The sequence below is a fragment of the Solea solea genome, chromosome 10 (genome assembly GCF_958295425.1).
Source record: "Solea solea chromosome 10, fSolSol10.1, whole genome shotgun sequence".
Classification (NCBI taxonomy): Eukaryota; Metazoa; Chordata; class Actinopteri; order Pleuronectiformes; family Soleidae; genus Solea; species Solea solea.
The window spans coordinates 10,400,645-10,427,452 of record NC_081143.1 but is presented as its reverse complement, the minus strand read 5'-3'; the positions used below and the strand labels follow the sequence as shown (position 1 = coordinate 10,427,452).

Genomic DNA, 26,808 nt, shown 5'->3' with positions numbered 1-26,808 from the left:
TTCGGTGAGGTCAAAACTCAGTGACCGCTTCACTCAGACAAGTAAAATAAAAAGAAATAACTGCACGTGCAATTGGGTTACTCACGCTGTCCGTCCTCAGTTAGCGTGTGGTGTGTGCGCAGATGATGGAAGGGCAGTAGGGAGGTGATGGATGGATGGATGACGATGAGGGAAACAGAAAACCCGTGACCGCGGCCTTGACCCACGTAGCTTCTCACTCACATCCAATGCCTGCCGCTCACCGCTTCAAAGGCAAACAAGGTCCAAGAAGTTTATTCTGGTCCTGTACTCTGGCGAACACACATACATGTCCCTTAACCAGTCATATCGACAGTCTATGCGCTCCCATGAGCTCATTCCGAGGTCACATAGCAAACTAACAGTAGCACGCGATTAGCAAAACAAGTAACGTGAGGCTACATAGCTTAACATGTGTAAAACAACCGTTAGCATGCTAGCGCGAGCTAATCGCTAATTACGTTTAGCATTCACATTGCAACATTACTAGCAGTAACATAGTCCGTGATTACCACATTATAAACATTTACCTTCTGTATGCTTTTGTATGTCCATGTACAATTGAATTGACAAATTCTGCATCTATCCTAGCAAGAGAACAATACTCCGGCATTACAGCCAATCACCCATGCCGTCTTTCTGACGTTCTCTCAGTCTCTCTAACCTGCCTTACTGTATGTCCCACCCCGGTATCTCACGATTGTTATGACAGATGCTCCAGCCGAGCGACAAGCTTTACAGAAATGAATGACACAATGAAAAGAAATAGTTACAAATAAGATTACAAACATAATCACAGTCAAATGGACCTTTTTAATGAAAATAACTTATTTATTATTTATTTATTGAACAGATGTTGTGTATCACTGTGCACTATGTGGTTAATCTCTGGCCATTTGAAATTGCGTCTATTGCGCCGCTGCTACCGTGTCTTCTCTGTTTGTCAGTAGATTCACTCGCATAACTCACCTTTGTTGACAAATCTATACTTTGTCTGATTCCTACGTATCTGTTTACATACATGTCTGGGCTCAAGTAATGCCTTTCAAATATTGGTTCCCAGAATCTAAACTAAACACGAAAAGAAAGTTTGCTGGGGTGTAATGCTGCATAGGTATTATGTTTTATTTCTTTGACTACTGTCATGTGTTTCCCTTCTTTCTTGGCCAGATATTAAGATATGTTAATCATAATGAGACTTGACCTGTGTGAATACAATTTCAGAAGAACGCCACCCCTGTCCAGTGGATGTTTGAGTGTGAGGTCTGGTCAGTCCATGGAAAACCCTCTCGGTTTCAAAAGCCAACAGTAAGATAATGGCATTAATATGGGAGTTACTGTAGATATAGCAATTGAATGTCTGTAGAGGTTTTTCCATTTATCCTTTATCCCTTTTATCATGTGAACCAAATAAGCAATCATACGTTTTTTTATTGTATGAATTAGCAAAAAAAAATAGCAGTATGTTGTCACTTGAGATGTATATATTTAAATCCAGTGTGGATTTAATTTGGTTAAAACAATATGTAGACACAATCTGAATTCTCTGGGATTAAATGTTTACGACACAGGTTTTTAACACCTTTACCAATGTAATGCACTTATTTTCATAGTCATCACATTATTGTGCCATATTTAGGTCTAGCCCCACAAATATACCATTATAAGCTAAACATTATTCTGCCTGTGAGACAGCCAAGGCATCAACAGACATCCCTATTCATTTCAGACAACAGTAAGGAGTGACACATACTTCATTAATAATGTGAACTTGATGATATGGAAAAAGAATTTGGCATTTGTTTGTTGTTGTTTTGTCCAGTGAAAAGACACAAGGGTCGTCATATTCTGTATGTGCATATAGAAATGTCCAAAGACATCGCTCTCTGTTTTAGAGAAAAAAATTCAGCATGATCATCTTCTAATTTACATCATTCTTTCAGAGGGAAGAGACCCGATTCTGACTATTTTGCCTATGAGACAGATTTGTCTTCAATGGGCAGTTGTGGTGATAAAACGTGAGTCGGACTTGTGACTAATTTAACTCCTCTTTTCTCATCTATTCACTCTTCTGAGTTTAATGTGTATTACCTGGATATTTGCAAATTCACATCTCGACTGGTATAAACCAAAACTACTGAAAAAAAAGTCTTTCAGTTACAAAACAAACTCCTGCTTTGAAGTCTCGAGATTTGTGATTTGATTGCCACAATGTCAGTTTTGGAAATGCTTTAACATAATTTACAAAATGTAAATGATTTTCTCGATCCCACGGTGGTACAGTGCTACCCATTGTAGCCTCACAGCAAGATGAGCACCAGTTTGGATCACTGAGGGCCTTTCTGTGTGGTTTGCATGTTCTCCTCCTGTGTGTGGGTTCTCTCAGGGTTCTATGGCTTCCTCCCACAGCCCAAAAACATGCAGATTAGGTGAATTGGACACTTTAAAGTGACCATAGATGTGATAATGAATGGTTGTTAGTCTCTGTCGGCCCTGTGATGGACTGGTGATCCATCCAGATTGTACCCCCCTTTTCACCCTATGTCACCTGGGATTAGCTCCAGCTCCTTCCATGCCCTTCATGTGGATGCTCTTCATATTCTATTGAAGAAGACTTTAGCCTCATTTGTTTTAAACCAGGTCATTTCACTACTTCCCTTTCAAAGAAAACATATTCATAACATACAATCCTAAAAGCTTTTTATTTCTGTTGGAAACAGAGAAGAGGAGGTAGTCTGTGATATTTGTGGCACGGCTGCCGCTGTGAAAATCTGCCTGACCTGCAACATTTCCTACTGTGAATACGATGTCCGCCAGCACTACACCGTGGAAGCCCTGCAGAGGCACATACTGAAAGACGTGTGTTGCGAAGCTGAAGAGAAACGTTGTCTACACTTCCAAAGGTCTCTAGATTTCTTCTGTAGAACTGATCAGATTCCGGTGTGCTGCATTTGTGTCCGAAGAAATCACAGAGGACATGACGTTGTTTTGCAGAGGGCGGAGCCAGCAGCCAGTCAGGTTAGAATCTAAAAATGTGTAAAATTAAAAGAAAAATACCCACAAATACTTTTTGTTGTATAATGTTTATTAACATTCTACTTTAGACATCTTGGAGTAAAGAATACCAACACATCAGTCAACCTGCAACAGGTGAGTATAATAAACTGCATGTGGCAAAACGGGGCCATAGAAAGAGACTAAAACCATACTGTCATGTTTTCATTTGAAAAATAACATTTTTGTTTTCCACAATAGGGGTGGGAATCATAGGGTACCTCATGATATATGTGACACATGGTTCACAATACTAATAACCTCATGATACGATTCTGTGATAATCAGTGTAGTGCAAGCCAATCATAAAGCGATACATCACGATATATTTTCAGTGTTTTACTGCAGTATCAGAAGAAAAATGGTGTGCATACAAACACACTTTTGGAAATATGCTATTGTATCAACTGACTGATGACTCAAATACAGGACACCACACTAAATTGGGACAAAGCAGCAAAATCATTTTAAAAAGACAAAAAAAATCCAGAAGACAGGCGGCCAAATATTGGCAAACGTATCAAAATTGCAAAATTGTTAATTCTATGAAAACAAAACAAAGAAGAAATATCTGTATAATTATTTTATACTGCCTTTCTATTATATCTCATACTGCATCCTGCAAGCCTAAGGACAACAACATCTGTCTTGTACATAACGTTTTATTGTAAATTGACTTTTCCAATCAACCATCCAACCAAATCACACAAAATAAATAAGTGTTGAAATGAAATGGAATGGGCCTTTTGCGCAGGAGCCATTTTGGCATGTTTCAGCAGGAAAGGCAGAGGTTTTACTGATCCCATTAATGGTGGCTCTGTCCCTAAAAATTGAGCAAAGTAAAGGAAACCTTTTTGAAACCTTTGATTCTTCAAACCTGTTTTCTTTCTCCAATGTTACCTGTCTAAATGGAGCGTGCAGATCCCAATCAAGTGTGTGTTCACGTCATGTCTTTTTGGCCTAAACTGACTGTGCAAATGACAAAAATATTTATGTGTACTGTCTTATATTTGTCAGTGGTGCCCCCTCCTGGGAAGATTGAGTTCCTGTTAGTGGAGTCAAACTCTGTGGTCCTGAGCTGGGGCCTCCCAAAAGGACTGGAGAGGCGTCGGAGCTTCCAACTGCAGTGGAGCTCGTTAAAGAGGGAGGAAGGAAGCTTGGTCATCAAGGATTTCAATAAAATTGAAATAAACAACCTTCAACTCGGACAAAAGTATTTCTTCAGTGTGGCCACAGAGGATGAGGACGGCAATTTGAGTGAGTGGATCACAGCATCTGTTTTCACAGGTAATATTAGACACGCCAGGATCTTCTTTTATCTGCAGTGTGTTCCCATTTTTGATGAAGTGAAAAACTATTTTCTCACAAATGACTGCTGTCTTACAGCGGTGCCACATCCTCGACACCTAACAAAAGGACATGCAGAGGCCACGGCTTTTTCCTTGAAATGGTCTAAAGCAGACGGCATGGAGGGAAATCCACATCAGTTCCTTATAACTGTCACAAGTCCTGGGAAAATGCCGTTAGCAATACACACGAAGGATTGCTACAAAATGTTCTCAGATCTGGAACCAGAAACAGAGTACACTATATCTGTGTCAACAGTGTTGAACAATCAGTGCAGTAAACCGGTCTCTATCACTATACATACAGGTGAGAAAATACTGTAGATTACCTTCCTGCTTACTCATAGTTGCAGAACAGTTCATTGTAATTCTAATTAAGCAATTAATAAATTTTTTTTTTGCATAAGAGGATAAAGCGGTAGAAGATGGATGGATGCAGTATACCTTTTTTGTAGGAATTAATTAGTATTCCGTATTAGTATTCAAATACATTTTTTTCCCCATGTCATGTCTGGGGCTCTGTATTTTTCATCTTTGTGAACAGAAATTACAGTACGTAACATTACTTGTAGGCTGCATCCTTCATCTAAGAACAGGCTCTGTCAAGCAAAACTATCAGACCTACAGCAGAAACATAGGGGCACTATTAAAAGTAAAGTAGAGAGGCACTGACGTCAGGAGATCATTTATTGTCCACACTAGTTTCGGAAGTGTAAACAACAATGAGCCATTAAATATCCATCACCTCAGAATAAAAGTGCAAAAGGAAGGGGACTCCACACACTCTTTTATTGAGGATACAACATCTTGATCTGGTATGGATCTTCTTCAGGTTAAAGTAATTTCACTGAAGTGGAAAATCAATGATTTTAAACCATTATGTCCTAAAGAAGATCCACACTGGAGTGAAATATTGTGTCGTCATTGAAGGTTTTAGGGAATGGGGTAAGTGAATGTAGTGTACAAACAAAGAGACACAGAGACATGGGCCACAAAATGGCAAAAACCTAAGATTTAACAAAGCCTCTTGAAACCACCGAAAACTCCATATTGAACATTATACATCTTGTAGAGCTGCATATAAATAATATAGCATTCTCTCCATTAATTGTTGCCTTATTAATTCACAGAGCCCAGTCTCAGGGAGGTGCTATCAAAGATTGGACTTGAAGAGCAGTATGACAACAAGCTCACACTCAGTACCATCCTGGAGATAAATAAAGACGATACTTCAGAGAATAAACTTCAAAGTGCAAAGTCACTTCCTGGGGCCTTTGTGAAGAAACTTAAGGTGTTGAATGCTAATGCTAGAAGTGTCAAATGTGTGTTGTACGATGCAGACGCAGACAAGAACAATGCCATCAACCCCCTGGATCTGATTACTGCACTGTTGCTCTGTTCAGATGCTTTTCTTCAGCAGAGCATAGTTCTGAAAATGGCACTCTGCCAGTTCGCCATCCCTCTACTGCTGCCCAACAGTGAAACGAGAGAAATGACACTGATGTTGTGGGCCATGCGTGAAATAGTCCAAACCTTCCGACCTTCACAGCAGACACTCCAAAAGTTAAACTGTGAGGAAAGAATTGTGTATACCGACATTCCTTTGGTGTCATTCGTCCGGCTCGGAAGGACAGCCCTATCCAAGTCTTTGATCTTGAACAAACTGCTCAGTAACACCCAGCAGTACCATGACAGATTTTATCATCGTAACATGGTGTGTGGTGATGTTCCCAGGAGGATTTCAGACGGGCTAGTCGAAATCAGCTGGTATCTCCCATGTGGAAACAGGACCATTGACAAATTCATGGAGCCACTGGCTGTTGCAAACCTCAGAGGAGACATCAGGGCTTTTGACAAACAATTCTCATTCCTCTGTCAAACCTCGGCCATTGTTTACATCTTCTGTATTGAATCAGAAATTGATTACTTAAAGTGTCTGGAAGGGAAGGAAATGAAAGCAAATGTCATCCTGATTAGTAGCACAGTGGGGAAAACGTTTACGCTGCAAATGATGACGAAATTTAAAGATTTAAAGATGATAAATGTTAGCCAGAAGAAAAAGACTGATATAGAGTTGACAAAAGCTCTCCAGGAATCAATCTCTAAGACACTAGAAAAGTGCCAAAACATAGTGTCTGTTGAACATCAGGCTGAAAGAGCTCGCTGGTGTGAAATCCTGGTGGACGAGGACAGCGACGAATGCAAGAGTGCCCGGAACAATGTGGAACAAATAACCAAACATGTAACCAACATCTCTGATTTCAAGGACACACAACTGCCATTTCAAGGAAACATTTGGAAAGCGATCTCATGGACTGAAACAGAGTGCTGGAGAATGAGGAAAGCTGGCACCCAGAACCCTGAAGTCTACAAGAGGTCTTTGAAAACAAAACAAAAAGAGCTTAAAAGGAAGCAGCAAAGATTTGAGATGACAGCTGCAGGGTTGAGCTTCCTTCATGGGGTGGTCACCTCAGAGGTTCAGCGCTGCTATTTCATGAAATGGCTGGAAATAGAATTGGACAATCTGTCCCGGCACCATCTGTCATCTCTGCAGGATCAATACAAAATGCAGCTCCAGGAGTCTCCAATAAAAACTGAAACGATTGACAAAATTGACAAGCAAATATCTGTTCGTTCTTTGCACCTTGAGCACTTTTTTCGAGAGTGTGGGCAGCTGTATGAGTGTGTGAGCTACCTGCCAGAATACAGCCGTCAGAGAAAAACCATTGAACAGCTCCCTGGACTGTACGCTCAGATGCTGCTGGATGGTTTCCCTCTTGAACTTGTTGATGGAGATGCAGCAAATATCCCCACGAGATGGATCCATGACGTACTTACTGAGCTGCATGACTTAATGCATTCCGACAGTAAGCTCAAAGTCATTACAGTGATCGGAGCTGAGAATGTAGGGAAATCAACTCTGCTCAACACCATATTTGGAGTCAGGTTTGCTGTTGGTAAAGCAACGTGCACCAAAGGGGCATTTATCCAGCTGCTAAATGTCAACAAAGACGTGAGGGATGAAGTTGGCTGTGACTGCATCATGCTCATCGACACCGAGGGACTTAAACCACAACAGATGGTTCAGGAGGATCACAGCCATGAACGTGACAAGGAGGTAGCGAGCCTCGGTGTGGCACTCAGTGACGTCACAATCGTCTGTGTTCCCGGGGACGACTCCAGCAAGAAGGATGTCTTAAAGATGGTGCTGCAGGCTTTCACGAGGTTGAAGGGCGTGGGCAACCGGCCATTTTGTCATTTTGTACATGCTAACATGTCTGTGGTTGAGAGGAAGAAGAAAGATAAAGAGCTGGTAGAGCAACTTGATGAAATAATCCGAGAGGATGCAGCAATGAAAAAGGCCAACGTCATGAAGATCTCAGATGTGATGGAGTTTGACGCAGACAATTGCAGCTGGTACATTTCTCCACTTTGGCGTTGGTCTCCACCCATGGCTCCTGTCAGTGTTGACTACAGTGAGACTGTTTTTTCTTTGAAAAAACGACTGATAGAGGACCTCACTAATTGCAAACAAAGAGGGGACTTGACACATTTTATCAGCAGGATAGAAATCTATTGGAAGTCTGTGTGAGAAACAAAATGCAACAATCCCTTGTAAATAATTTAAGTTTCACTAACAAAGTGGAATCAAGAAAAGAAAAAGTATCTGGTCATTAAAAACTAGTGTATTGTCACTGATATATATATTTTTTTTTAATTTACAATACATCTTAATTGTATGACCCGTAGAGCATTATACAAATAAAACATTAAATGTCTGCATAACATAAACATGTACTCTCATTATCTACCTGATCAAACAGGGACAAGAACATAAACAGGAAAAAGGGCCTGAACCTGTAGTTGAAATTTCATGGATTCATGTTTGTAAAATAAAGATACATATATAATCACTCACTGTTGCTTTGCATACTATGATAATATTACACAGTTAAATTGAATGAAAGGTTTTCGACAATAAATCCACATAGTAACATCTTTGTTTAGATTCAAGTCAAGTACAGTGTTGTGAATTGCATATTTAACAGGTTAGTTCACCCAAATGACCAAAAATAAACTAAAATAATTCAGCTTTTTTGACTGGGTTACACAAAAAATGTCGTACAATATCATGTCTGGTGGTACTTACTGTACATACTGTTCTACTGACTGGAGTGTGTAGAAAATGAAACAAATAACAACCAAAACAACAATAATAAATTAAACAATAACAATAATAATAATAATTAAAGTCACCTTATGTCTCGCTCCATCTTAATCTAATTTCACTACACCAGTGTCTACACCAGAAGTATATGTGAGGAAGAGGAGGATGATGAGAGAGTAAATTATGCTCAGTCTATTCACACCACTGTATTTTAACGTTGGTGATAATGGTGTTACTTGAGGAGCTCAATAGTTTCTCAGGTGGTACTTGGTAAAAGTAAAAGAGTTCCTTATCATTGGTGAAAAGGAAGTCTAACTTCACAAACTTTTTAAATACAAATAATGAACTAATAATGAGACTACAGCTTTGGTTAAACCATCGCATTGCTGAGTCATCACTCTATAATCTCTCATTACAAAAAATTACATAATACACTTAACACAAAGATGATGGTAGTAAGTGGGAAGAAAAGAGAGACACTAATACATTTGTACAACAAAGAAACATTTGCAGGACATTTACTGTGAAGTTTAGTCCTTGTTGAGGTTAGTGCAGCAGAGTGAGCTTTGGTGAAGAGTCAGCGAGACATCATTCGCACAAACTCTGTGGAAAGGAAAACATTTCTTTCTTTCTATCTTGATCAATTTGAGTAAAATACTGAATTGCAATTTTTCTGATATTTCAGATATTTCTACTGTGATTTGATTTGCAATATATTTTTCTTTAGCAAGGCTTCATTTAGAAGTTTTAAGCTTCTGTTCACCCTCGAATAATCAAAACTAGAAAGATTAAAGTGCAGTTTTGTTATTTGCTAATTGCATTGTTTCACATTGCTATTTCAATTTGAACATTATTTAATACTTAATTTAACTGAACAAATAGACATCAATACTTACATTATTTCTGCCACTTACAGATGTTGTTTTGTTTGTTTGTGTCTCCAAATAAATAATAATAATAATAATTTTTTCCCAATGTTTTAATTATGATTTGTTAAATAACACATGAACAAAATTAATTTTAGTTTTCTGATTTGAAGTTATTTCTAAATATATTTTTCCTTATTCAAAATACTCTATCTCTGTGCCAGTGTTTCCCACTTTTCTATCTAGATAGATAGATAGACAGATAGAAAAGTGGGAAACACTGGACCAAATATTTCGCAGTTAACTCACCTTCGAAGTCCACCTGTCCGTCCCCATTGAGGTCCACATCTCGCAGGATCTCGTCAATCTCTCTGTGGTTGAGCTGCTCCCCCATTAACTTCTTCATGGCTTCTCTCAGCTCCCCGAGGCTGATCTGTCCATCTCCATCAGAATCAAACTTAAAAAGAAGAAGTATAATAAAGTAAAATAAAGTAATAATGAAGTGAGTAAAGGGATTTAAAGAATCATTTGTTAATATTAATATTCCAAACCTCTTTGAAGGCATCTCTCAGCTCTTTGACTCCAATCATGTCAGCAGTTTCAGCAAGCATCTTTGGACCCATAAGCTCCACAAAGTCCTCAAAGTCCACTCTGCCGCCACCTAGTGGGGAATATTGACAAGTACACTTAACTCAGCATTTACTTATTTTTGTAAAATCTATCCAAAATCTTAAAGGCTATTTAATAAAAAAGTGTTGGGTCTCCCACTGCAGGGATTCCCCAATCCATATTTTTCAATTTTAAGACTTGTAGACATAAAAAAGGCCATTGAATCTTCATTTGAAACATGTGTAATTCATTGTATTGCTTCCAAAAACAAACAGCAATTACAACAGCTGTTTGGTGCAATGAACTGTTTAATCAACTGGTAGTGAACTTATACTCTTATAAATCATATTCCCAGGTACACTCTGTTGACTGTTATTATAAGGTGTTGAATATGTTTAACTGAAGAAACTGTAAATGACAAGCTGTCTTGGCCAGGTCTCTCTCATAAAAGAGATTTCTGTCTCAGGGGACGTTCTGGTTAAATAAAGATTAAAAATATCTAAATTAATTCTGAGTAAAATTAAACATGTTCAATATAATGATTATTGGTGTATATTTAAGGAAACATATGTGTTATTTTATGCCTATATTGTCAGTGTCATACAGACCAGATTCTAAGCAGCTTGTAGCTTTAATTGACTGCTCTGAGACTTATATCTTATTTTACTTACTGGCATTACTTTGCATTAAAACAATTACTACACCCTTGAAATCAAAAGGGCTTTAATAAGTTTGTTTTTGTCAAGATGCAGATTCATGTAAAAACCTGCAAGTGTCTTTAATATAAAAATAACATTGTATGTGTGAACAGCAGTCATTTTATAGGAATACAGCAGAACAACATGTCACTTACAGATCTGCTGGCTGAGCTCGATGAGCTCCATCTCTGTGGGCATGTATCCCATCGTCCTCATGCACTCGCCGAGGTCCTTACAGCTGATGAAGCCGTCCTTGTCTTTGTCAAACTCTTTGAAGGCCTCACGCAGCTCTGCAGGGTAAAAAAAAAAAAGTGCAACAACTTATTGCTGTTTAAGTATAAAAAGTGTTTTTTTTAAATGTGGGTATGAAACATATTCCAGTCTAAAGGTTTACTTTTTATTGTAATATGAATCTGTGATGATGGGTTTTCAATATGCTTAAATATAATTAAACTGCAATATGTTCAAAGATTGAAGGGTCACTGAAGGTCATTGAAGGGTCAGAGACAGAGTAAAAGAAGTAAATGTCTGCCACAGTGAGCATAAAGACTGCCCTTACAGTTTGATAATTCCCTGGACGTTTTACTTTGGTATTTCCATGTCATAATGCACAGAAGTGAGGAGAGCTCCTACTCTTTACTCTAAATTGATTTGATTGTGTTTTTTTTCATTTAAATCAGGTAGAGAAAACACTTAACAGAATTTCCAGAAATGCAAATGTTTAATTTAAATGTACGGTTTGTAAAATAGGGGTAAAGTTGTATCCCTCACCTCACCCTTCCTTAAAAATGTGTTGGATAATAAATGTAGTATTCAGTTAGCATCATAAGTCAAAGGATGTTGAGTTTTGTGAGCGTTTGTGAATACATGAAAACAAAATATTGAAATTATTATTGAAACTATCAAGTAAGGCCAAATGAAAATAATTTATGCAAAATTTTACATACTGGACCTTTAAGAATGTTAGACAGTTGGTTATACCGTTTGGATGATATGACAAAAGGTGACATGTTGTCTTTTATATTGTATTTTTGACATTTCAGCTTATACTTACAATATACATGGATAATTTATATAATTTAGCGATTACATTTTATATTAGTGATAATAAATTCATAAAAAGAATACAACCAATTATGGCCATATTAAGATTAAATTATATGCAATCTGTTTGACAGCTGTGACTGTACAGTTTAAAATGAACCATCATGTTTCTGCTTTAGTTTTCAAACCTTACCATACGCAGAAAATACAGTATTTATAGTCAAACAGATGGTTTTTAAGGAAAACAGCTCTCAGTGGAGCTGAGGAAGGAGGCGTGGGTGTGGGTGGGGTTGGAAATTAAATGAGGATTTGGATTAAGATTTTGATGTTTCTGTACCTTCCATTTCCTCTGGTCGCAGATCTCTGTCCTGCCGAGGTGCAGAGAAATAAAGAGAAAACAAGAAATTAACAACCAGTCAGACAAACAATAACTAAACTGAATGGATCCACTTTTACTTCACAAGTTTAGTTTGTGGTGGTTCTTTAACTCTTTTTCCCGTGAAGCGTCTTTTCTATTTTTTTCCATGTTCATCTGCCTGACTAGAGATTCTACTACAGGATTATTTGTGTTTTGGATCTGACTGACCCTAATGTCATTTTAGTTGATCTGCTTCACAGTCTCGTGTTTAGTCTAATTCCGCTGCTGCTGGTGGAAGAGCTGAGCAGTTCCTCCACGACAAGTGCAGTTGATATGTTACCAACTCTAATATACAGTGAATCATCAATACACACAAACACACACTGGAGCAAAAAAGCTGCTGAAACAATAAACATGTTGATAAATATGAGATTCTAACCAACCCAAACCTAAAGCTGGTGTGTGTGTAACTTTTGGTGTAATTCACCTCTGAAATTCTTTTAATCATACGCCAACCTGCTTGCAGTCGTCTCGCTTTACTAGCTCAACATTGCCGTTGCCTCCGTTTGCAGTAGTGTGGGTGACATGAGATCTAAACACTGCTATACTGCTGGTTCATTGTCACACTGTCCTGAACTGGACATGAACCGCTGTGAATGTGATCAGTAAACCTGTGCTTTTCCTGCTAAAACATGTCAAAATGGCTGCTGTGTGAAAAGTATAAAAGGTAACGCAAGGACAGGGATATTCTCAGCGTTCTCTATAAGGCTGCGACAGCAGCAGCAGGAATAACACAGACCTACAGAGAGAAAGAGTGAGAGGGAGAGAGAGAGAGGCAGGGAGATTACAGTAGTAAATTGTTTTAGAAATCACAGAGGCTCATCTGTCTGATTTTTTTTTTCTGCATCAACTGCATCTGGCACTTGCTTTACCTAACACAAGCACATCTGCAAGGGCTAAACACACACACGCACATACACACACACGCACACACACACAGTGCTGCAATGAGACTAACACATTAATAAACATTAAACAAGTCATTAAACACTATAGTATGGTAGTTTACAATTGAAGTATGGACACTGCAAGCAAAATTTGCAAAAAAGAAAGGTAAACATATTCTGGAGATAGTGTGGCTATTTCAATAATAGTACATGTAATACAATAAATAAGTACAACATTCATGTATTCATGTATACTTTACTTTATTTATATTTCTAATGACTTTTACTTTTACACCACTACCATTTCCTAAATAAATTGTCTTTGTTACTACCAAATAAAATCAGACGAGTTGATATTATTGTCTGTATTTATATAGAGCTTTTCTAGTCTTGATGAGCTGCTTTGCACTATAGTTCGACCAGTGTGTTATGGAGTGGGTGGGAGACATTGTCCATGGGCTTAAGTGTCTTGCTCAAAGAATTGAACCCACAACCTTCAAGTCAAAAGACAACTTGCCCTACCACTGAGCTACCATGGCTCTGTCTAAAAATATCTAGGTAGAAAGAGAAGTTCTCCTCGGGAAAAAGCCTTGATTCAGTGGTCAGAGGCAAATGACCGGACTGGTTTGAAATGATAGAGAGGCAACAGTAACTTACAACAGTACTCCAAATACAACCAAGGTATGAAGAAGCCCATCTCTGAACACAACAGATGGGCTTCATCAGCAGACCACACTGGGTGCCACTCTGTGGTGTATGTTCATGTTTTAATTAAATTATTATTATTTTTTTTTTTTAAATGTCTCTGTCTCTAAATGACATCATCAGCAGAGTAAGATGTTAACACCATCTCTATTTGCGGTCTCACTTTGGACAGTTTACCAGTCCATCGCAGGGCCACATATAGAGACAAAGAAATACTCACTCTTACATATGGTCAATTTAGAGTGACCATTTTACCTCATCCCCATTATTGAATGTTTTTGGACTGTGGGAGAAAGCCAGAGAACCCAGAGAAACCCCCCCCCCACACACACACACACACACACACACACACACACACACAGGGAGAACATGCAAACTCCATGCAGAAAGGCTCTTATTTAAACCAGGGATTGAACCAAGGTTTTCTTGCTGCAAAGGCAAGAGCGCTAACCACTACACCAACGGTGTGGCCTAAGTTAGAGCTTATATAAATGATAATTGTGTTATATTTAGCTCCATGTGGTCATTCCTCCTCTAGCCACAGCCCAAGGTCTTTTGATAACTTCACCAGCCTACACCTCAGCAGTCATAGCTCTCTAATGGCTCCCTTCAATTAGCGTCACTGGTTGCACACATTGCATTGACCTCTAAGACATTTCAACCTTCTATGCATAAGTAAGAGAACCATGATATCTCCAGTGCTGTTATATTATGATCCATATTACAGTCTGGAAAAATGGTGAAGCCAGTTCTTGTCATTATAGGGCCATGTGTCATGTGACTGCCGTAGGACATACAATATATGCAAGTGGTGTACAGATGATCGATAGAGGTCATTGGGTCTAAGTGAGAAATTTGCAGGAAATGGAAGGTGGAATCAAGAGTGGATGGACTGGGGAGGGATGATGTCATGCAATGTGAACTGAGGGTGACCTGAACTCCATCTCCCTTTGGACAGTCAGTGGACTATGAAAATAGATGGATGAGCAGAGCAGATTTATGGGAGATTTTGGATCTGATAATTCTGTGTGTGTGTGTGTGTGTGTGTGTGTGTGTGTGAGAGAGAGAGAGAGAGATACATACAAGCTGGCTTTGTGCGAAGCCCTGTCTAAGGAAGACACAAGCAGGCCCCACTAAGTTGTGCAGCATGTTGCAGTTCTTAACCAGAGCGACCAGTGGCTCATTGATTTCTCGCTCATTCCTGTCTTCATCGTCTTCCTCTGTGTCCACCTCACCACCATCGCCCAGGTCACCCAGCATCGTGCCAGCCAAATGGGCGTCGCTTCTCTCTATAGGTGAAACCCCCTTTAGAGTGGGGGAACCAGTTAATTTCACTGACTGCAATGAAACGGATAAATCACACCTTAATATCTAACAGTATTAATATTATTCCATTGGCCTTTCAGACAAATTCAAATAAAAATCTATAGGCTAAATCTTCAATTATATTTGTGTGACTCCAGATCCATTATAAGTTATCACTTTTAACCAGTTCAAACACTTTGTCCAAAGTATTTATCTCTGGAAAACAAAAACTGTTAAAGAATCTCTTACCGTCGTCCTCTTACTGTTCTTTTTAGAAGCCTTGTTGATGTTTCCCATCACCCGCTCTCCTTGTACTTGTACCCCCCTCCCTGGCCCCCCTTCTGTTTAAATCTCACACAAAAGTCCAAAATCTAAACTACATCCTGATGTGTCCCATCAGACCTTCACACCCAGTGAGACAGAGGCAAATGATTCCACTTTGGACCACTATGGGAAAAAAGCAGCTCCTCTGAGTGCACATACTACGACCCAAGCTCCTATTGGTCCAGTCAAGGAGAGAGAAGGTAACATGTGACGTTGCAGTCAATCCTAAACTCCCAGAGGGTTGTTTCTGCTGGAGGCTGTGATGATGAGATTTGAGACGTGTGGTGTGACATTAGGGAAAGAGTGGCAGGGTTCTGCAGATTGACAGGAAGGGATGGGAGAGTAGGTCAGCTCTGGACTGACACAACCTGCTGCTGCTGCCAGACTCTGATTACTGAGTCCCCCCCCCACACTCACACATACACATGCGTGCACATGCGCGCGCACACACACAAACGTTTGGTCAGCATTTGTAGTGAGGACACTCGTAGACATAATGCATTCCCTAGAGCCTCACATTATACCATCACAAATGCCTAACCCTAAAATCTAGTCTTAATCCTTAAAAAGCCTTTATAAGAGGTGAGGACCAGCCAAAATGTCCTCACTCCCCATGGTTTATAGGTAACACACACACACACACACACACTTATCATAAGCATGATGTTAGAGAGGCAGAGAGAGGGGAAGGTGGGTAGGATGGAATAGAGATTAAGTTGGTCCAAATTCAAGGGATCACTTGTGGCAAGAGGGTGATGATAAACAGAAAAACTATGTGTGTGTGTGTGTGTGTGTGTGTGTGTGTGTGTGTAAGGAAGAGAGCGCGATAGAGCAAGGGGAGTAGGGGATAGTAGAATTATGGCTGAAGAGTTGGCCACATGTTTAATCCCTGGAATTCCAGATTAGAGGAAAGGAGTAATGCCGATAGGCTGTGGCAGTGTGAGCTTAATAGAGGCAACATAGAGAAAAAATACTATATATTAATCAGCCCATATTCATCTACACAATAGCAGTTGTATATGCTGTCCATGAGTTGCAAAGAGAGATATTATATTGGAAAAAAACCAACAGGGAAACAGGTAACATCCTCCAAGCAGAAAACCAAACCATTTTAACAGATGTGAGCATCCCTAAAATACAACAGTAGGCCTATATTACATATTTATAATGTGTATGTCTTTACTATCTGACATCTTCATTTTTCTATTTCTCTTGTGGTCCTTTAGCAGGACTGAGCCATGTGCAGCATTATTTACTGTGATTACATCACCAGCAGTGGGCAGCAAAACCTAGATTGTTGTTAAATTGTGTTTAGCAGTAATACTTATCTCAAACCAGCAGGTGTCCCCCTAATGCTTAAGAAAACTATTAGTATCTACAGCATGCTGGAATAAAATAATCCCAATTCTCTCCTCATTTTGGCACTGCTTAATCTGTCAACTAAATAATACAGTAAATGGTGCTGTTCTGCTGCTGTCAAACCACACATGTTAGTAGTCATACATGTGGAGAAATAATTGTTCTTCTTCCTTTTATTTGTGTGTGTATTTAATCATTTGGAACTCCAGTTTGGCAATCAACGGAAACTGAAGAGAAAATGTGATAAAGTTGCACTGAGAATCTATCATGCAGAGAGGATGGAGTGCGGTGAAATGGCTTACAACAAAGAATTCAAAGCCACAGCGTCTCCTGCACTGTACTGTAATGGTACTGTATGTGCCTCAGCCCACTATTCCATCTGGACAGCTATCAGATTAGGAAATGACATGCACAGTCCTAACATGAGCTTCACAAAAGAGAGCAAAATTGACAAAACTAAAACTAAATAAAGGTGACCTGACACCCTGTCTGAATCCAGAGGTTACTTTATATTTGTTGTAATATAAGGTTAAGTGTTATTTAGAGGGCATTTGGGTGACAATTCATGCTTTGTCCCCAGATGACAACAAGCACATGATAGAAAAGAAGCCAACAGGAAACCCGCCCTTCTACACCTTTGGTCTGATTATGACACACATTCTGGCTGACACATAACTGCAAATGTAACCCAGAGACTGTAAATCACTTCATATAAGGTAAATAGGGTAACCTACAAATGAAATTATGCAGTTCCATCAAAATAAAATGAGAGCTGCATCGTACAGCAACATCAGTGTCATCTCACTGTTTAGGTCAGAACAATAATCCCCAGTGCATAAGAGTGGTATGTCATTTATGTACAACCTGTTCGACATCATACAGAAATACAACATGCACTTCTATTCACGCTGTCATATAGTGAACTATTCAAACACACTGAAGAAGAATTTATACAGTCAGCAGCCACTTTATTAGGTTCAAATAAGAGCTGGTAAAGTGACAGGAGTGGCACTCAGTGACATCTTACGCGCTTGTGGCCTTTTTTACTACAAGTCACAACATGTTGTCTTCTGCATACCTTGGATGTAATTAGGGGTTTCTATCCCTGTGAACCAATCGAGACATTCTCCTCTGACTTCTGGCATCAACAAGGCACTTTTTTGCCGGACTATTCTCTGTAAACAGTAGAGGTGCTTTTGTGTGAACATTCCAGTAGATCAGCGGTTTCCGAACTACTCAGACCTGCCCGTCTGGCACTAACAACCATGCAACATTTAAAGTCACTCAATAGTCCAATGTGTAAGAGTTAGTGACTTCAAACCTTAGTGATCTAATGGTGAGACTTCAGATTGCAATGACTCCTCAACTCACCACTTACTTTCCAAATTGTGCTAGCAAACAACAGTGGTCTGCCCATCCCAGACATGTTGATGAAATGATGTCCCCATATGACACCTTATGTAAAGCAAGTTCCTTAGTGTGGTGGTAGTGTTACGGACATTTAATCGTGCTCTTGCATGTTGATGCTGTGTTTGAACTTCAGCAGGTTATGTTGACCATGTCTACTTGCTTAAATGCATTAATGTGCTGCCATTTGACTGTCTGATTATATATTTATGTGAACAATTGTACCTAATAAAGTGGCTGGTAAATGTACAGTATATGCGAGCTGACTCATATGATAATTATCAGGGAGCTGGATCAAGTTGAGGTGAATCAAGCTGAACTCAGATGATTCATAGGTTAACGTGGGATTGAGTTTCGACACAAACATGGCCAGAGGCACACATGTATGAGAAATGCTCAAAACAGATCCCACAATTGTCTTTTGTTAACGTCAGTCCTTCTCACACTCTTCAAATTTAAAAAGACATCATGGGGACAAGGTGGCAAAATGATGTTAAATGCACGTTTTGATGAGGAATACACTAGTCACGGTTCTCAAACTGTGGTACGCTTCCTCTGGTGGAAAATCAGAAATACTGTTCAGTAGTACAGAGTGGAGCTGAAGAATTTTGATTGGCATGTATAGAAAATGAAACAAATAAAAAGATAAATAATAACAATTAGAGTCACCTTATCTCTCACTCCAGCGTCATATATTATCTCATCTTGGTATAAAAGGTTTGAGAATCACTGCTCTACAGTATATTAACATATAACTTTATGGCACATGTTAATGTGTTTGGTTGTTTGGCTCAAAATGTTTAAAGAGGAAAAGCACATTAGCAGTTTGCAACTAGCTAATGTTAGAGCTCCACATACACATAATCATTTGTGCATAAACAGCGGGTTATTACAGGTTATTACAGGTTATTACAGGTCTACTGCTCCAGAAAATCAACATTAAAAGTGACAACTTGAATCACAACTAAGCTGCGAACGTTACCTGTTTGCACTTTTCATTTCTATAAACCACCACTGCGTACTTGTGGTGCAGTTTGAGAAAATGAAGTAGATAAATAATAACGCTGGTTATCAATGTGGTTAGGTTTAGGCACAAACAAAAAGTAAGAATCCACATCAAGTCATAAACTGCTGTTTGCTGCATAGTCTTATTCCTTATTCCTGTACAGAATTCAGCCAACATATATTTTTAATATATATAAATATTTCCCAAAAACATAATTTTTTCCCCTGAACAAAACTCAATCTGCAGTTTCATGTCCTTGTTTAGCATCGATTCTCTGTAATTCACAATTATCAAGTGCAAAGCTTAGGATTCTTCAGATTCAAACATTTATTCGAGAGCAGTATGGAGGATTATAAATGACATTATACTACATAAAAGAGTGAATGAATGAATGAATAAATAAATGAAATGAATACATGAATAAATAAAGTACAGTATAAATAAATATATTAATGAATACATTAATACAGGAAAAATAAATGACTGAATAGGTAAAATAATGAATGAACAAATAAATAAATAAAAACATAAATACACTGAAGAGCTATATTTATCAATGTTTTAATTGCACTTTATTTATTCTTTTAATTATTTCTGCATTAATAAATTCATTATTTTATTTATTTATTAATTCATTCATTCATTTATTTCTGTATTTATTTATTTTTCTTTCATTTATTCATTGGTAACTACACCCTCAGCATTCATTCATTTATTCATTTTGTCTTTTATAGTCCTCCATAGAGCAGCACAAATCTCGACAAAAGCTGGTCTTGTTTTAAAATCAGGTCTCGTCAGTGAACAACAAAACAATGACCATATTTAGTATCACTCATGCTAACAGGTTTATATGAACAAGAAAAATAGTTCACACATTTTTCACACATATTTCAGATTAACGAGACACCATTTTACAACTGCAGTCACACGTCTGTCCTAAATTCCCTTGCTCTCATTCGCATCCGTGCCCATTAAAACAAAAGGATAATGCATTTTGTTTATGCATTTTCATGTGACCTAAACGTTACATTTGAGTTTCCTCTGAGGTCCTATGGATTAGAGATGTTCAGTGATAAGTAGGACCAAGGGATAGAAAGTCACAGAATGGGTGGAACTGCATGTTCTTTCCATCCATCCACGGGTATAGGACACAACTGTTCTGCGCTCCGACTGCTGCCCCAGTGGTAATGGTAATCAACTAACCCACTTTTTAATCTGTCAACTAAAGCTGCTCTTGTTTTTCTATTATTGCTTCATGTGCATTGTCAACAAATACAGCGGTTTAACAGTAATATTGATGTTTTCCGATACAGCTGCAAAAAAAAACACAGTAACTGCTGAACATTTTCAGTGGACGTTCATGATTTCAAAAATGTTATTCTTCTGTTTACTTAAAGATGAAAGGTGCAGGGTAGGGATGCACCGATATGACTATTTCCACCGATACCGATATCCGATATTAATATTGCTGCTATGGCCGATAACCGATATTTACCGATATCGATATATGTTTTTTAAAAAAAGTTTCTGAGATGATAAAAGTTTGTACAGAATGAAAATCATGCAAGCTGAATTTTTGAATGTCTTTCTTTATTTTCAAAACATGTTTTACCTCCAAATAACAAGGTCACATAAGACACAAGTAACCAACTACAAGTAAAGGTTTTTAGAAACCTTTACCACTTGTAGCAAGTGTGTAACTAAATTAAAGTACAGTTTAACTCCCTCAACTCACTAAACTCCTGTGAGAAAGTTTGGATCATAAATTACAAACATGAACATAAATAAAAATAATACCCTGCCAAAGTTACTGTAACCGAGATAAGGGCGTCTATACTGGGTACGTAAATAAAGTCAACAACCCTTCCTCCCGGCAACAACAACCGCGCCACTTCCCTTCACAATAAAACTACACAACAGATATGAGAAACAATACCTGACAAGCTCTACTAAGAGCTGCCATAATTAAAAAAAACATGTTAAAATACTTTATCAAACTTGCCAGTATTCATGGCAACCAGATATTTATTCAATTGCAAAACATCGGAAAAGTAGCGCCGACTTGGCAGGTTGTTGCGGGGTTCAATATGCGCTATCAACCGTCGGAACCCTCGGCTGGTCGTCAAGAGCAATCATTTCCATTACCTTGATCGTTATTGCCCTGGCCACTGTCTTCCTTTGGTCGAGTCCCAGCTGCGCTGCTTTCTTTTTGTCTGCTGCCTAATGTTACTAGCGTTAGCTTCCTGCCGTTGTTTGTGTACTTCTGGGTGGCGGTTTTTCAAATGACATGATCAAATTTGTGGTATTGAATGACTTGACGCGGAACCCTCCTCGCATTACCTCGACTTTGCAAGTGTTGCATAATGCTTTTCGCGTATCTTCTATTGACACCCTGAAAAATCGCCCACACCGCTGACATTCTCTCTCCTCCACACACACACACACACACACACACCTTGTGCTGCGCTTGCATCACTGACGCTGTCCCCTTCCCGACACACATACACAAACAGCAATTAGACGGGTATAAACATCGGTTGTTAAAATCGGCGCAGTTTTACTCATTGCACCGATGCCGATATGTTAAAAAATGACGAACATCGGCCGATACCAATATTAATGCCGATATATCGTGCATTCCTAGTGCAGGGCATGACATACGTCCATTTCTACATATTTAAAAATTTGGAACTGAAACAGTTTGGTGCGTATAATCCAATTCAATTTCAGTTTGTGCTGCAGATGAATGTCACGCACATTTTTACAATCAGCCCTATGCACAAACAGGAAATTGACACCGTTTGGCATTTTTGGTTTAGTAAAATACACAAATGATAAATGACAATTCAAATGAATGGACGTTTAAGAGTTGAATGATATTTTATAGTGATTTTTTTTTTTCCATCTGTAGGCTTTCTAAACATGTCTAGACGTCCCTGAACTTAATTGTGAAACACACTGAAAGAATATCATTGATATCTTCAGAAATCAGACAGACCGGATTCAGGTTGTTTTCTATATCAAATTATATAGTTGTCCTGTGTCATGGTATTAGCTGTGAGCTATGACACAAGTATGTACAAGTTTCCCCACAGCTTTTGATTTGCACATATTCCCCTCTGGGCAAGAGATTGCACAACATTATGTTGCAACTGCCATTTTATATTTAGAAAAACTCAAACAGCATAATATATAATTATTTAACTACTGCTAGTACGTTTTTTGGCGCCAAGATTTTTCTTCAATTTTTATTTTGACACAATTAAAAAAGGGTCACATTTCTCTCTTTTACTTTGATGGTTTCTTCACTGTCAACCTTTAATTAAACATAAATAGTGTAATAGTTATTGGCAATCTTAATTGACCAATAACATACACGAAAGCACAAATTACCCAACTTTACTTCTACTTAACTGATAACTGATTAACCATGGCAGTGTATGAGAGTGCTTTACAAGACCATCATGTATTTCTCATAACATACGAATCACTAAGGCTGAAACTAACGACAGTTTTTCATAGTTTTCTCACTTAATCAATTATTTGTTTGATCCCTAAAATATCAGAAAATGTTGAAAAGAAATGTCATGAACATGTTCTTGTATAAGAAGCTTAAAAATCAGGGAGCTTGTTTTAATTACTTAAAAAAATCACCTTGATAATTGATTATCAAAATAGTTACTAAATTCATTTAGTAACTGATTAATAATCAACTAATTGTTGAATCGTTTCAGCATACAAACGGGCAAAGACTATTCATTATCTATTATCCCACTTAAAATAGTAATATTAATTGCATCATGCATAAGGACAAAAAAGACATTAAAGAATATTTTAGATGGCAACTAAAGAAGACATTAAAACAGAGCATGGTAACATATTGTCAAATAAGTGCGTTACACAGCAGCTGATAACGTACAGCCCATTTAACAGCCTCTAACTGTCGCTGGGACTAAACAGATCACTCCTAAGCCACGTCTTGTACTTGATACTATGAAATAAAGCACAGTAATTCATCTGGTATTAAGTGTGGATTAGCGCGTTCTGCTCGTCGCTGCGAGTCTCTCATTGGCACTGACTGACTTGTTCATTCATAGTTTTAGGTTTTATTCATGTGAAAATTTAATAACGTTTGTCACTCATTTAAGCTTTAGTCTCCTTTTACATTGTAATCAATCTCTTCTCAATTTCTTGTTGGCATCCAGCCATCCGCTGCTCTACAGTCCTCATTCCACCCCTCCCTCACTCCCTTCATCCTCTCATCATTCACGCCATCTGTTGTTGAGTGTTCAGTGTTCAATGAGAACTGGAGAATGAAAAGACAACACAGCACATCTTCCCTTTCTTTTTAGTGGATCCTTGTTAAATGTATGGCAATTGTGGACAAAATGGCTGCTTGCTAAATAATACTCCCTCAGTTAAAGGTCCAGTGTGTAACATTTAGGATGGTATATTGGCAAATACATTTCTTGAGTACTTTCATCAATGTCACTTATGTGTTACTAACAGGGTCATTTAATTACTGTTTTAATCGTTACAACTCCGTTACCGGTTCTTACAATAAAATGTGACGCGATACTATAATTAAGTTCATTGAAGCTGTTTTCATTAAAAAACAATAGTTACTTTCCCTGGTAAGTAATTAGTTACTTTTACAATGCAGTAACTCAGTTACTAGTGCAAAACCCACCAATCTCGTTCCCTTTGACGATTCAGAATTAAAAGATGTTTTATGTTTCTCCATCACAATTGCAGCAGCCAGCGAACAGGGCGAAGCAGCGGCAGCAGTGGCTTGTCTGTGTGTAGCCAACACATGGAAGCTTTGTTTAGGTTTTTAGCCAATGACATATTTGCACCACATGCCAGAAGGGGTATTTAAAATCCGGACTGTCTGGCCTAAATCCGGATGTATGGCCACCCCAGTGTTAAACTACATTTATTTCACAGCTGTTGCTGTACTTTAAGTCCTACCTACCTACATCCCTTTAGCAGAAATGCCTGAAGCCACGGGTGGTGACACAACGTTTTTGGGATGCGTCAGGAATGCTTGGTTGCTGTTGATAGTCTCTGATCTATGATTTAAATCAAGAGTGATGGTAAAATGTGCCCTTATTTGCAGTTCAAATTAGCAAGAACCTTAAGTATTACATCACTTTTCCTCAGGCTGCTGCAGCTGCATGCCAACCTGTACCACAGATCAAGTTGTAACAGACCTTTACAAAACTATGCAAATACAATCTGTGTACCTGTACATGCGCAGCACGTAGCCACCAGGCAGACTAGAGAGCCAAATCCACTTTCAATACTGATTGTGCATCAAACTCAGAAATCAGCATCACCGATCCCTTCTGTTTCTCGCTCTCATTTCTATTTTGAGCTCACTCACTACAAAACAATCTTTTTGTTTGCCGTCTTCAAAAAAAGTTCCCCGTAAAGACGGCATCATTTTCAGATATAATAAACTGTTATTATATCTGAAATGACGCAATCTTTATGGGGAACTGAGACAGAATGAACTGAGCCAGGGGAAACAAGGGGAAATAATGTCTGTTTGTTTAAGTTTACGCCTCGTGTCGTTTCCGTGTGCATATTTAGCGATTTAGTATTGAAGTCACGTCAGACCCCTCAGTAAATTACATCTACATATCTTCTTCTGGCCTGGGATTTGTCCGATACTTGCCTATTTCAGAGGCTGAGATCTCTGCAGTTGGTGTGTTTTGCCAGTCTATGAGGAAACTAATTATGTGTTCGCCCGTATGCTTTTTCACATGATCTTGACTTGAAATGAAAAATTAATCTCTACCACTATATTATCTGCACATCTGCAAGCAGCAACACCAGCACACGTGTTTTCTTCCTTTTGCATTTGCAATGTCTTTGTGACCTTTAGGTCACAGAAAAACAAACAGTGATGGACGTGAGATGGATCAGACTGTGGTTTTGTATGTTCTGCTGTACATGTTAATCATGATACATGGCTCTTGTGGTTGCTGTGTTGTCTAAAGTAAGACGCCGCCGCAGTACTGCAGTTTATACATACCTGACTCCAGTCTAACAAAGTGCACACATGCAGGAGTAATCAGTCTATGAATCACATTGTCCAGGTATGTTAGTCCAACTAAGACTAGCTCGATTTCATTCTGACCAACGGGTTTACATTAAGAAAATCAAATATATATATATAATTATATTAGTCCAAAAAAACCCGGACGTTAAACAAGCATGTAAGTGCATTGAGTGTTTCTCAATGAAAACTATTCATCTTTAAATAAACAATCAACTTTAGTCTTATTATCTTTGACTGTTCCACCCGGAATGTTTACTGCCGGTTGGCTCATAGTACTGTATACTTCAAAGACAAAGGTCATATTCACACCTAATAATATGCCACACTCTGTACGGTCCAAGCTTGCTTTCACACTGCACACAAACCAAACCTTTTGAATAATGTATTCTCCTCCTCGCCTCATCAAGAATTACTGAAGGAGAAGACATGAACAAGAAAACTTGCTCGTCTGTTGGATGCAGGACAACTTCTGTTTCCTCCACATGAGAGTAAAACATGGAGCTGCATCAAATGCTATGATTTTATGTGACCATACGAACCGGACATACTGAGCTAACGAACTAGGATTAGAATTGGAAGAGCTGGTGTGAGTACGACAAAAGGTTTGGTATCACATTTTTCAGGCTCTCAGGTTTGTACATGATTTCCTGATTATATGTGTAGTATTCAAATACACACTGACTTCATGCCTGAGACAAAAAAAAGTTATGTGTTTAACAAGTCAATGATCAATGCTAAAATCAGGACAGAACTATGATGAGAGCACCAGCACAGGACATCACTCATGCATACTGTCCATATTTAAAGTGATGCAAACAGCTGAGCGCTGTGTCACTGATAAGCAGTGTTGTGCTAGTTACTGAAAAATTAAAAAAACTAGTTACAGTTACTAATTACTTTGGAAAAAAGTATCCCAGTTAGTAACTCAGTTACTTAAACCAAAGAGTAATGCGTTACTGAGAAAGTAACTTTTTAGTTACTGTAAAACGTTTTTCCAACGCTCCCATTTAATAGTTGATTGATTGAGTTCGCCTCTGTACTCCGTTTTCTACTACATATCTGAGGGGAAAAACACGTGCTTTTATCTGTACAATTTTAACATTGGACTCTTGGAATAATAGCCTGATATTGCTAAAAGAGAGACCCAAATAAACAGTTAAACATACCGTGCTATTGTTTTATCAAGTTGTGCCTGCCTATGGGTCCGTCTTTCGAACTCCAACCGCTGCTGCTTGGGTGGAGTGGGTGTGTGCTCGCTGCTGTGACTCTCGGTCTCGGATGCTGCGTTAGCAACCTTAGCTGCTAACTTTGTCGAAGCATGCCGCTCCTCCAGGTGCTTCAGTAGATTGCTGTAGCTGTTGTTCGCCGTAGAAAGTATTTTTAAACCGGGACACAGTCTACAAGTTACCGAAATGTTGTTTTTCCAGTTGCTCTCCAGTTGAAAATAATGTGAATGCCTCCACGAGAAGAAACTTATCCCCCCCTTCTCGCTCGCCATCATGCCGACCTGTCCAGTCCTCTTCATGT

The 26,808-nt window shown here is 38.6% G+C and overlaps 2 protein-coding genes across 4 annotated transcripts; one reads left to right on the top strand and one right to left on the bottom strand.

Annotated features, from left to right (window-relative positions):
* cabp2a (calcium binding protein 2a) lies at positions 1 to 26,808 on the bottom strand. Of its 3 annotated transcripts, XM_058641066.1 has the most exons (7): positions 15,368 to 15,770; positions 14,897 to 15,118; positions 12,141 to 12,171; positions 10,915 to 11,049; positions 10,004 to 10,113; positions 9,762 to 9,909; positions 3,083 to 9,189 (listed from the first exon to the last, which is right to left on the bottom strand). In XM_058641066.1, the coding sequence occupies exons 1-7, from the start codon at positions 15,413 to 15,415 to the stop codon at positions 9,164 to 9,166; spliced, it is 720 nt and encodes a 239-aa protein (XP_058497049.1). In that variant the 5' UTR covers positions 15,416 to 15,770; the 3' UTR covers positions 3,083 to 9,163. The 3 variants fall into 3 exon arrangements, with proteins under 3 accessions (XP_058497047.1, XP_058497049.1, XP_058497048.1); XM_058641064.1 differs by lacking the exons at positions 3,083 to 9,189; positions 14,897 to 15,118; positions 15,368 to 15,770 and adding exons at positions 1 to 290; positions 26,448 to 26,808 and having other exon boundaries at positions 12,141 to 12,166; XM_058641065.1 differs by lacking the exons at positions 14,897 to 15,118; positions 15,368 to 15,770 and adding an exon at positions 26,448 to 26,808 and having other exon boundaries at positions 12,141 to 12,166.
* On the top strand, positions 1,184 to 8,010 carry LOC131467259 (up-regulator of cell proliferation-like). The gene is made up of 7 exons (XM_058641063.1): positions 1,184 to 1,326; positions 1,962 to 2,036; positions 2,739 to 3,036; positions 3,123 to 3,168; positions 4,090 to 4,359; positions 4,459 to 4,725; positions 5,549 to 8,010. The coding sequence occupies exons 1-7, from the start codon at positions 1,199 to 1,201 to the stop codon at positions 8,008 to 8,010; spliced, it is 3,546 nt and encodes a 1,181-aa protein (XP_058497046.1). The 5' UTR covers positions 1,184 to 1,198.

Excerpts from the sequence above, each read along its gene's own strand:
- LOC131467259 (XM_058641063.1), top strand. The coding sequence starts at position 1,199 with ATGTTAATCATAATGAGACTTGACCTGTGTGAATACAATTTCAGAAGA. Across the intron at positions 3,169-4,089 it reads CATCAGTCAACCTGCAACAG|TGGTGCCCCCTCCTGGGAAG; the intron begins GTGAGTATAATA and ends TATATTTGTCAG. Across the intron at positions 4,726-5,548 it reads CTCTATCACTATACATACAG|AGCCCAGTCTCAGGGAGGTG; the intron begins GTGAGAAAATAC and ends ATTAATTCACAG.
- cabp2a (XM_058641064.1), bottom strand. The coding sequence starts at position 26,806 with ATGAAGAGGACTGGACAGGTCGGCATGATGGCGAGCGAGAAGGGGGGG. Across the intron at positions 11,050-12,140 it reads GCGACCAGAGGAAATGGAAG|AGCTGCGTGAGGCCTTCAAA; the intron begins GTACAGAAACAT and ends TTTACCCTGCAG. Across the intron at positions 9,910-10,003 it reads TGAGAGATGCCTTCAAAGAG|TTTGATTCTGATGGAGATGG; the intron begins GTTTGGAATATT and ends CTTCTTTTTAAG.